Here is an 11,255-nt window from a genome sequence, read left to right as displayed (position 1 = left end):
ACTACGAGCAACAACAATTAATCTCATTGCACTGTCCCTGCACAGGAGGTAAAATGTTTGGAAGATATTTACAAGAAGGCTGAGATGTGGTCACTTGATCGGTCAGCTTAAGCACAGATCTGTCTTTCATTAAGCCCTTCCCACGAATACTCTGCTGTGCTGTCCTGATTTCAGCCCAAAAGCCCCCTCCCCAGTCCCGCCCAGGATCCATGAATCACACGCAGTTTTGCAGCAAGGCTGTTGTTTCATCCCAAGGAGATATATATTTTTTAAAAAATTAAATTTGATAATAGACTCTCTAAATGTGGTAATAGACGGGGGGGGGGGGGAATAACAATTCATGCTTGACCAATATTGTTAAGGCAATCTAGGCATCCTGTCGATGCCTTTAAACGCTTTCTTTTCTTCGGTTATAAACAACGATTTGTTTTCACTCTTCAAATAAACGCACACCCCGAAGTCTCTTTCTATGCCGAGAAACACACGACGCAAATCCAACGCAGAAGAAACCGAGGGCTCTGGTGACCCCTTGTGGCTAAAGATCGCCATTGAAAGGAGAGAACGGTGTGCGCCCCCCCCCCCCCTCCGTTTCCCTGCCGAATTGCGGACGATTAAGGCTCGTCCAGCCAGCTTTTATTAATAACAGCGTTTATAATAGAGGAAGGCTTCGAAGGGGAAGTGAGTGAGAGAGAAATAAAGCAATAAAACTAAATTGTTTTCTTTTGATGGTTTGGGGATGGCGGCGGCGGCAGCGATCCCTGAGAGTTTATTTGCAGATGCTGGGATAAAGCGCGTTGATTTATCGGCAGCGCGAGAGTGTCGCTCTCAGGACGCCACAAGTGCATATTTCCTGAAATATTGTTCAATACAATATCTGCTCCGCACCAGCACTTCACGGGTATCTGCTCGCACATCGTTCCGCACCGGCGCTGCTGGTGTCAGGACGCGCACGGGAGGGGGCGCTGGGGGGTCGTGGAGGTGCGGCTGAAGAACCGAGGGGGCTCCTCCTTACGCCACCACCAAGCCCACGTTCGTCCCCTCCTCCAAATAATCGCTCAAGGATCGGTCCTTCTTAAGGACAATTGAGAACTGTCCTTCTACAAGGTAAATATTGGATTAAGCTTTTCATTGACCGGAGCACTTGAAAAGACCCCAGGTTTTTTTTTTTTTTTTTTTTAAATCTACACCAGGACTAAACTAAGCTCAACAGTCAATAGGTAATGAAAATAGGTTGCTTCTCGAGCTTAAAGGGTTTCTTTTTTTCCGTTTAGCTCATTAGCAGGTTAGCCGATTCTCCCTCAAATAGGTGCTTCAGCGGCAGATGGAGAAAACAACCGTCTTTAGAGCAATTTTCTCCGGTTAGGAAAAGGAAGAAGCCGTCCAGGGCCAAACTAGAGCTGCGCTGAGAGTTTCGTTTCCGAAACTTCCAGCGCTTTTAAAAACTGCAATCCATTCTCAGGCGCCCGCGGGTACCTCCAGATGCCGCGCTGTGGCTTGGCCTGGAACGGACCATCTTTTCTGGGCTGCGTTTGGTGGGTAATTCCTGCCCTGAGACAATAGCGGTGCCCTACCTACAACCCCAGCGCCACGTCGAGACAGACAACCCATCCATTTTGAAACCATCCGAGCCGTCCTTCCAGCCAGGTCTTGTCTCGTGTAGCGATTCCCCCTCCTGCTCGCGGATTCATTGACAGTTAAGCCGTGCTGGGCTGGCTGGGGGGGCTTGCAGCCTCCCGCGAGTAGGCCGGGATGGTTCGCCACGATCCAGCCACAAAGCAATTCGCTCTGGCCTCGGGAGGACTCCAGCGGAGAGAGTTCTTCGATTTGAAGCATTAAAAAAAGAAGCAGAACAAAACTGGCGACATTTGGAATAAGAGTGGCCAGGTCATTCTGAAGAATAGGTCTTATTACAGGGAGGTTAAGTGAGACGAAGGAGTTGCGCATATGCTTGAATCCGTTTCACCTGAAATGAATCGGACCTGCAGCTCAATCTTATACAAATAAAGATGCGGAAAAGAGCATTCCCGATAAAACCGATTATAATTGGAACAAGATTCTCTTCCGAGTAACAGTATTTAGAATCGCGACCTCCCTATTGCTGACAGTGGCTCGAGTCTTATCTAGCCTTCTGTAAATTCTGGAGTGCCAAGGACGACCGAGATGTGAAGCCATCCAGACAACAACAAAGTTGGATTTCACTGATTCTGTGATTTCTCCTTTCTAACAGCGAACGCGGCTTCCGGGTTCTAGCTGATCAGGTTTCTGTACCACTACCAAAGTTGAAATTGTCTCGATCGCTAGGTCAGTAGATAAAATTATCTCTATTGGCGACCGCAGGGCTAAGCGGCCCTGCTAAGCGCGAGCGGGGATCTTTGCGCAGAGACGGTCTCCCAAGAGGAGACCCAAGCAAAGTTAAGCGCTTCGGTTTGGCCTGAGCCAACCCAAGTTCAGCATTCTTCAGCTGTCACGGATGCGAAGCCCCAATCCAGGGCAGGTGAAATCCCTCCGATTTATCGGGGGCTCCGTGTTGGCTGGATCGTGTCCATCGAAGTGCAACAGCTGCAACCCACAGAGCCGGAGCTGCTGCGGAGCGAGTGGGGTGGTCCGCGGGCCCTTTCCTCTGCCCCCCCGCGGCAGGCAGAAGCGCGCTCTCGCCCCGCCCGCAGCCCCTTGTGCTCGTCGCCCCGCAGAGCGGAACGGTTAGGCCAACGGGCAGCCGGCGGAACTGGGGCGGGGCAGGGGGGGGGCGGGTTTCAAGTGCCTTTATGTCCAGCGCGCAGATTTTGGTTGCTGCTCTGCTCTGCGCGCGGGCAAAGTCCTCCTTGTGGGCGTTGTGCGTGCGCGCGCGGGCGCGGGGGCTAAAGGAGAGAAGGCCCCGGCCGGCCCCCCAAAGGCAGGAGGGAAGGGGGCTCCCCCCCCCGTTTCTTTTCCCAGTATAGATATAGCACGAATTTTTAATTCGTCTTCCTTTCACAGACAACAATACTGGTTTTGAAAGGCGGACACAATTTGGGGTTTGTGAAGGTCCCTCGCTGCCCTCCCTCGGCGCAGCTGGCCATATGGAATACAACATGTACACCGCTGACTCACAATGGCACCGACTGACAGGCGAAACAAAACGCGAGGTATGTCCTCCCCCTGGCTCGGGGGATGTTCTGCTGTGCCCCCAGACACCCATTGATGGATTGCAGGGAAGGGAAGGAAAGGGGGGGGGGAGCAGATCTCTCTCTCTCCCTCCCCCCCGCGCTCCCCGCAACTTAATATGCACGCCTCTAACATCCTCGACTTCCAGCCTCCTCTATTGTGTGGTTTTGTGATGGGCACCCTATATTGTGCAACGATAGACTGCCCCGAATTCCTGCACCAGCCTCTGCGCACGAAAAGGAAGAGCCCCAGGGGGGCTCCCCCCCCCACGCCGGACTCTGCCGCCCGCCGGCTGGATCCCTCCGGCCTTCTCGGGGGAAGGAGGACGCAGCAGCTCCGGCGAGGCTGGGGGGTCGCCACTGCCCGCGTGGGGGCTGGAGGGGGGCGGGAAGAAGGTTTCGGTCAAGGCAGGGTTCTCCTCAGCCCACAGAACCGGGACCGGGGCTAAGGCAGCGATCGGGCGCTCCCGTGACCTTTGGGCCGGAGGCTTCGCAGGTCCGCCCAAGACGGCCCTGCAGAGTTTGCCGCCGGAGGTCCTCAGTCTGGGGAGGTCCCCGCAGGTTCTCGCCTTCCCCCGAACCGGCTCCGGGCCTGCTCCTTCCTGGGCAGCGGTCGGACTGAAAAAGTTCCTCCAAGCTAAGGGACCCTGAGCCGGTCCAAGCCTGGCCGAGCCGCCCGACAGTTCCCGGCGCTTCAGGAGCCGAAGGCCGCGCCCGGGCCGCAGACCCCGCGCCAGATCGTCGCGTTTGCTTTAAATATGGAGTGGAAACCCGGCCAGTCGGTCCATGTCCTCGGGGGTCGCCGCTTCCGGGGGCCGCAGCGCTCCTTCTGCGCACTCAGCCACTTGCTGAGATTCGGGGAAAGTGCTACGGTTTCCGGAATGGGGCAGAGCGAAAAGGCCGGCGGGTTTGCAAAGAGCTGCGCTGGAAAGACAGGCGAAACCGACACACGAGCAGCCCCGATCAGCCACAATCATGGGATTCATTCCCACCGTACACCTTTCTTTCTTTCTTTCTCTTTCTTTCTTTCTTTCTTTCTTTCTTTCTTTCTTTCTTTCTTTCTTTCTTTCTTTCTTTCTTTCTTTCTTTCTTTCTTTCTTTCTTTCTTTCTTTCTTTCTTTCTTTCTTTCTTTCTTTCTTTCTCTCTCTCTCTCTTTCTCTCTTTCTCTCTTTCTCTCTTTCTCTCTCTCTTTCTCTCTCTCTCGTTCTTTTTCTCTCTTTCTTTCTCTTTCTTTCTTTCTCTCTCTCTTTCTTTATTTCTCTTTCTTTCTTTCTCTCTTTCTCTCTTTCTTTCTCTCTTTCTCTCTCTCTCTCTCGTTCTCTTTCTCGTTCTTTTTCTCTCTTTCTCTTTCTTTCTTTCTTTCTCTCTTTCTCTCTTTCTCTCTTTCTCTCTCTCTCTCGTTCTCTTTCTTTCTCTTTCTTTCTTTCTTTCTTTCTTTCTTTCTTTCTTTCTTTCTTTCTTTCTTTCTTTCTTTCTTTCTTTCTTTCTTTCTTTCTTTCTTTCTTTCTCTCTTTCTTTCTTTCTCTCTCTCTTTCTTTCTCTTTCTTTATTTCTCTCTCTTTCTCTTTCTTTCTCTCTCTCTCTCCCTGCCCTTCCCTTCCTTCCTTCTCGTCTCCCCCGCATTCCTCCTGTGGCCAGAGCTGCCCTCTTTTCCCTAAGGATGGTCAAACTCCTGGCCTCTGCTTTTGTGCTCCACAGGCCGTAGGGGGCAGAGCGCAGGTTCCGCCGCCGGGCTTCGGCGCCGAAGGCCAAGGGCCGCAAGGCGCTCGAGCTCGTAGGGTTTCCCTCCTCACTCCACGCGCGCAGATCTCGGGCTCGGCCCAGGAAATGAAAGGCACCGAGTCGCGGCTGTCCTCAGTTTGCCAGAAGCTCCTCGGCTGACAAGCGGCTGCTCTTGCACGGCTCTCCGGGATCGTCCCAAGTCGAGCAGCTCGAGGAGAGAAGGCGAGGCGAGCAGGCCGGGCTGCCGGTGGGAGGCCGCGCTTCCCTCCCCTTCCAAGTCTTCCTCCACCGGCGTCAGAAGGCCAGTCCGCGGCCCTGCCGGCGACCAGGCCCAAGCCCTGGGGTGGGTGGGCTCCGTGGGCTCCCCCCTCCCCTCCCCTCCCCTCGCCCGACCCCGACCCCGCAGCAAGGGACCAAATCCGGTCGGCAGGTTTGCGTGGCCACCAAGGCCGAGTCCGAGCGGACGCCGCTGCACTCCCTCTGAATCCGAAACAATATTATTGAAGACTGGAGGGGGAACGGGAAGGACATGCGGACTCCAGCAGAAATTACCCCGAAAGGTGTCATTCAACCGGCTACTGTTTGAAAGATCTTTCTTACAAAATCCTAAAAAGCTCTTAGCAACCCATGCAGGCCCATTTTATACATACAGACATATTTTCCGCCTATATTTGCCTCCGTAGATTTTGGGGAAATCGCCTTAATCCCCAAAATGACCTGAGCTGACAGCATCACACAGAGAGACGCTTAACAATTCGAGCGGTTGCCAAAATTTTAAATATGACAATAAACATTTTAAGTTTTCTCATGCATCTTATTTATAGTCTGCCTTTTTCACGGAGAAGGAAGCCGGATAACACCGCGCAAGTCAAGACCGCCAGGAAACCCCGGCGCAATAGGCTTTGGAGAACAACACACACGTTATTCATAACATATACAATGACAGTAATAACGCACACAGACTCACACACTGATACCAAAAGGAGGCAAAGTTCCCTCTTGCCTAGCAAAAGCTCCCCTCCTTCCTTGAGAGATCCCCGACCTCCGCTTCTGCCGCGCAGAGTACTGGTTCCAAAAACCACAAGAGCATTCCGTTTCTGTTCGGTTTTTTTTATTATTATTATTTAAAATGTTTAGTTGTAGGTAGACAGGACCACTGGCAATGACGCGTGTCCCCTCCCCCCCTCCGTAAACATGGCGCACAAAACACCTCCCAAAGAATGCAACGTGACCCCCGGGCCCCCCAAGAAGGAACCCCCCCTCAGGCATCCCCCCCCCCCCCCAGGCCAGCTTCCGATCGGGTCTCTCCCGCCCGCCCGCCCGCCCGGCGTCCTCCTCCTCCCGCTCCTGAGTCTCTGCCGCCGGCGGGCTCACCAAGTCCACTGCTGGGCTTGTACCAAGTGGTGCGCGGAGGGGTACTGGGGGTTGCTGGCCGAGCTGTACTGGGCGGCGTTGTAGGGCATGTGCTGGAGCGACTGGGCGCTGTAGGCCGAGAAGGGCAGGCCGGCGGGGAAGGCGGCTGCAGCCAAGTCCTGCGCCTTGAGCGCGTGGCACGGCTTGCCGTCGCGGACCAGCACGGGCACAGCCACGCGGCGCGGCGACGGCAGCGGAGTCACTTCCATCCCCTTCTCGGCCCGCGCCCGCTTCATCTTGTAGCGGTGGTTCTGGAACCAGATCTTCACCTGCGTGGGCGTCAGGCGGATCAGGCTGGCCAGGTGCTCCCGCTCGGGCGCCGACAGGTAGCGCTGCTGCCGGAAGCGCCGCTCCAGCTCGTAGGTCTGCGCCTTGGAGAAGAGCACCCGCCGCTTGCGCTTCTTGCCCTGGTCGCCCGCGCTGGACGTCTCCTTGTCGTTGTCCGGCGACTCGTCGGCCGAAGGCTCCGGGGATTTGGACGCCGAGTCCTGTTGCGAGTTGCCGGAGGCCAAACCGTGCACTGAAGGGAAAGCCACAAAGGGGAGCGCATCAGAGGAAAAGGGTGGCCGGGCGTGGGGGCAGAACTTAGGGACCCCGCAGACACCCCCCCCACCCCACCCCTCGCCTCCCCGCCGTTGCACACGGCCCGGCGCCGCGGCCGGAAGGGCCCTTTGCAATCCCCTGGCACAGAATCCTCCTTCGTAAGAAATCCACCCCTGCCCCACAGACCGAGAGGCTTCTTTGGCCACTCAGCCCCAGCAGGCACCAAGAAACCTCTCCGAGGAGGCCTGGCTGGGCAACGAGCCGCCACACAGGAGGCACGCTGAGCCTATGAGCTCTGTTTTCTCCCCACCCCCTCTCGGAAATGGAGAACTTTTCTTTTTTTCTGTTGCTCTGTTCCAAATGACACCTGGAAGCAGAAACAAACACGCAAAAGGCAGACAAAGACGCCTTAACAGATGAATAAACGGCAATGAATCCTTTCACAAAACCAGCCGAGGAAGGCTCTCCAGGCAGACCTGAAGGCTCTTGGCACCCAGAGCGGCCCTGCCCGGTCCCCGTGCATGTCAAGGGAGGGGGCCGACGCAGCAAAACTCCCCCCCCCCGCTTTAAAAACGAATTTCTTCTCTCCGAGCGACGTGGGCGGATTGCAAAGGATCCACGCAACAAGCCCTTCTTTGATCCAGCCCAGCCAATGGGACGATTGACAAAAAGTCTCTCGGAGGCCCATCCAGAATGTCTCTTCAAAGCGCGCTCTGTTTGTTAGGACAGTGGAAAGGGAGGGGAGCGAAAATGGGGGAGAAGGGCTGGCTGGCGGAGGGGGAAGGAACGTGAAAGGGACATCTTAAAATGTGCTGAGGCTGGGCTCGCATTTTGCTTTTCTCGCTCTCGTTTTCGTTCGAAGCGACTAAACGGCTCGCCACCAATCCTTTGCCAGAGCAGGAGCCAAGCGGGAAGGATCTGGCTGTTCGGGTTTGTTCCGTTCAAAACAAAACGCACAAACGCGAAACAGGCCCTGGTGGGGCGGGGGCGGGGCGAGGGCCGGAGAGGCCCCCGGGGCTCCGGGAGGGCGAAGCAGGCGCCGCGGCCAAGTCCCCCCCCCCAACCCCGCAACTTTGGCTACTTACGGGAATACTGGATGCTGTCGGTGGTGGCCAGCCAGCGCGTGTAGGGATTGTCGGCATTGTCATAAAAGGGGTTTTTCAAAGGCAGCGTCTGAACGGCGTCCAGAGGGCTGGACCCCAAAGCGCCGGGTTTTTTGGGGGGTTCGGCGCCCTCGCTTTCTTCGTCCCCCCCTTCCACGATGGACCCGTCTTCGTCATTGGTGTCAGGCAAGTCCAGGATGTCCTTGACGGAAAAGCCGGTCTTTGTGTTGGTCAGAGACATGGTGTGTCCCCCCCTCCCTCCCCCCCGGCCAAACTGGAAGCAGGAAACTTTGAAGGACCACTTTGTCAATCCGCTGCCTTCGCCAAACGGGAACCAGGGGGTGGGGGGAAGAGGGGGGGCTGGGGGAGTGGAAGAAAAGAAGGGACGGAGAGGCTGGAGGGGGAGGGGGTGGCGGAGGGGGGAGGACAAAAAAAATCAGCGGCGGTCCATCCGCACGGAGGGCTCGGGGGCTGCGGCGGCGGCGGCAGGGGCGGGCTAGCGGGGGCTTCTCGGTCGCACTTCGTAACTCCCGGGGAAATGCCGGCGGGCGCTCAGCCGAGGGTCCGTGGGAAGCCCGGTGCGCTGGAGGTGCCGCCTGGAAAAAAACCAGCCATCGTCTAGGCGGCCACTACATATAAGGTTGGTCTCGGCGGATGAACCTGCCTGGAGGACGGAGGGGGGGGGGGCGAGAGAGAGAGAGAGAGAAAGAGAGAGAGAGAGAGAGAGAGAGACATTAAACACGCAAAAGGTTGGCCACGTGTGGGCGGGTCTTCGGAGTCAAGTGGATGAAGACAGTGTTTGCAGATGTGAAATTGCGGGGTTTGGGGGGGGGGCGCCTCCCCCCATTGGTGCCGCAGCACACGAGGAGGAGAGTTAGAACGTGTCAATTAATTACCGGGACGGGGAGGGCTCTCTTCCGATACGAGATTTACATACAAAGGCTCTGGGCGCCATCGGAAGGATGGGTCGGAACAAACCGCCTCTGGTGCCAACGCGACCCGCACCCAGCGCGGCTGGCCATGGCCTTGCCTTGGTCTCGCCCCTGACCGAAAGCTGCCCTTGGGGGAGATTGAGGGGGGGGGAAGTGGGGGGACTTTGCAGCGACCCGAGCAGAGGTGGGGGCGCTTCGAGGAAGGGGGAGGGGAGGGGAGGGGGAGAAGGAGCGAATCTGTTCCAATGACGGGTCGTTCCCTAAACAAGATGTTGTTCAGATGGCAAGAGCCCAACTTATGTAAACCTCCTAGGTCAATATTTTGGTTGAGGCTTAAGGATGAGGGTTCGAAATTAAACAGCGCGTAATTGATTCCCGTTTGCTCCGAAATCAGCTAAACTGCCCGTAAAAAGGGGCTCATTCAGTTCCTAGATAGAGTTCGACGATTTGGGGGTAGGTTTTATTTGCACACGACTAATTTATTTCGCTCTTCTGCCTCCCAGAGAGATTACTCCTTCGTTTAATAGGGCATGCCGTTCAGACTGCGGCTCGCTCATCCCCCGCCCTCCCCCTCCTTTCCTCGCCCTTCCAAATTCTGATTTAAAAGGGAAGAGCACGCAGGCTGCTCAGTTTCAGGCGCATCCCCACATTCGCGACAAAAAAAAAGAACAGAAAAAGAGACCTCGTGTTTTAAAACCCCACAATCTGCCCGAACAGCACACTCGAAACCTCAGGACAGAAACCTTCGGTTGGTTCAGACGTTGCTAAACCCCGGGGCCGCAAGGACGCTGGAAGCCCAAGCAGGCTTGCGGAAGGGAGAATTCCACGCATCTGCGAGCTTCGCGTGAACCCCGGGTGGGGCTGTTGTGGGCTCCTTCGCTCCCCGGTTTAGAGGGTGGAGGATGGCGGCCCTCTCCCTGCTCCCCGCTCCCCGCTCGTCACAGGCCCCGGGGTGCCCGCTAGCCTGCTAGATAGAGGACGACGGAGAGCGGAAAGGGGGAGTCACATCTCGGGCAGGAGGGAGCTGCCAGGAAGGCGCCCCACTGGAATCTTCTTCGAGGCTGTCTTGGGGGGCAGGTCAAAGGGGAAGGTCAAACGGGGCCCCTCCCTCTTCCCCGCCGGGGCTCCCCTCCCCCAAAGGACCAAGCGGCCGGCCTCCTTTGACTTGGCCCGGGATGGCCCATGGGGGAGGTGGGGGTGGAATTCTGCCAGGGGAGCTGAGAAGAGGCAGCAAACCGATTAACGATTGTTGATCGGTTAATTCTGCTGGACTCCATTCCCCCCCCCCCCCGCGTTCACCTCCCATCTCGTCTGAGGTGGATAACAATGCTCTGGGGGGTCTTCCTCCCCCCCTCCCCTCTTTTTTTTTAAAGCAAGTCCCTGAGCGCTTCCTGGGTGGTCGGACCGGGGCAAACACAAACACAAACCGATTGCTAAGCTGCGGACAATGGGCGAAATGTAGACAAATGTCCGGCTTCTGTTGGAAGGTTTTGTTCTAGAGCGGGTTTTGCATTTATTTCACCGGCGAAATAATGCGTGATTGACGCCCTCTTTCAATGGGTTCTAACTGTTTGGAATAAATCGGAGGTTGTTCCTAGTTGTCATGGCATTCAGCGTCTTTCAATGGACTATCTCTTCATTCATTTCGGAATCTGGCCACAATATTAAGGCAGACCCCTTCATGTGGATGCTCCCCAGCTCCTCTCCTCTATTCACGGGGTTAAAAAAAAAAAAAAAAGAAACCTTCACATTTGGGGAGGGGAAGAGGAGGACTGATTCAAAGGCCGCTCCGGATTTTTAAATCGACATGCAGCGTTCTCACTGCGTACTTAAAGGGGGGAGGGGAGAGAAAAAGAAGAAGAAGAAATAACAACGGATGTGGTAAAATCGGAATGCCGCTTCCCCGCAACAATTATTTCAGTTCATAATATTTCTGGCCACAAAGGGGAAAGGGGGAGAGTTAGCAAAGAAAACGAGTTTTAGCCTCAGTCAAAATGCTCCTTTCAACAGAAGGCCCAGAAAAAGGCGACAAGCGTGGAGGGCAGAAAGACCTCTGGGGACAGCCACTCCCTCTCCGCCCCCCCCCCCAGTTGTCCTTCGCTTTGCAATGTAATTTTTTTTGGGCGGGGGGGGGGGAGGAGGCGCTTTCCTGTTTCTGGATCCAGACACAGGCGACCTGCTCCGCAGTTTAAGAATCAGACCTTTTGATGGAAACGCTGCAAACAGGGCAAGCAATACAAATAGTGTACCCCCCCCTCACTAAAAACCAAAACCACGGCTTCGTGGGGGAGGGGAGTCAGGATGAGGTGAAGAAGAGGGGTGGGGGGGAAGGCTGCAGTGCAAACATTCGCCTAAGACGTGTAGGGGTTGTGATTTGGGGAAGGGTCCCTCTGTGCCT

At 55.8% G+C, this 11,255-nt stretch overlaps 1 protein-coding gene across 1 annotated transcript; it reads right to left on the bottom strand.

Annotated features, from left to right (window-relative positions):
- Nucleotides 1-6,236: 6,236 nt before the first annotated feature.
- Nucleotides 6,237-8,254, bottom strand: NKX2-2 (NK2 homeobox 2). The gene is made up of 2 exons (XM_060254045.1): nt 7,908-8,254; nt 6,237-6,799 (listed from the first exon to the last, which is right to left on the bottom strand). The coding sequence occupies exons 1-2, from the start codon at nt 8,164-8,166 to the stop codon at nt 6,237-6,239; spliced, it is 822 nt and encodes a 273-aa protein (XP_060110028.1). The 5' UTR covers nt 8,167-8,254.
- Nucleotides 8,255-11,255: the final 3,001 nt, after the last annotated feature.

This window comes from Heteronotia binoei, chromosome 14 (genome assembly GCF_032191835.1).
Source record: "Heteronotia binoei isolate CCM8104 ecotype False Entrance Well chromosome 14, APGP_CSIRO_Hbin_v1, whole genome shotgun sequence".
In the NCBI taxonomy this organism is placed as follows: Eukaryota; Metazoa; Chordata; class Lepidosauria; order Squamata; family Gekkonidae; genus Heteronotia; species Heteronotia binoei.
The sequence above is the reverse complement of the archived record's forward strand: the minus strand, read 5'-3'. Positions and strand labels throughout refer to the sequence as shown.

Excerpts from the sequence above, each read along its gene's own strand:
- NKX2-2 (XM_060254045.1), bottom strand. The coding sequence starts at position 8,166 with ATGTCTCTGACCAACACAAAGACCGGCTTTTCCGTCAAGGACATCCTG. Across the intron at positions 6,800-7,907 it reads CGACAGCATCCAGTATTCCC|TGCACGGTTTGGCCTCCGGC; the intron begins GTAAGTAGCCAA and ends CTTTCCCTTCAG.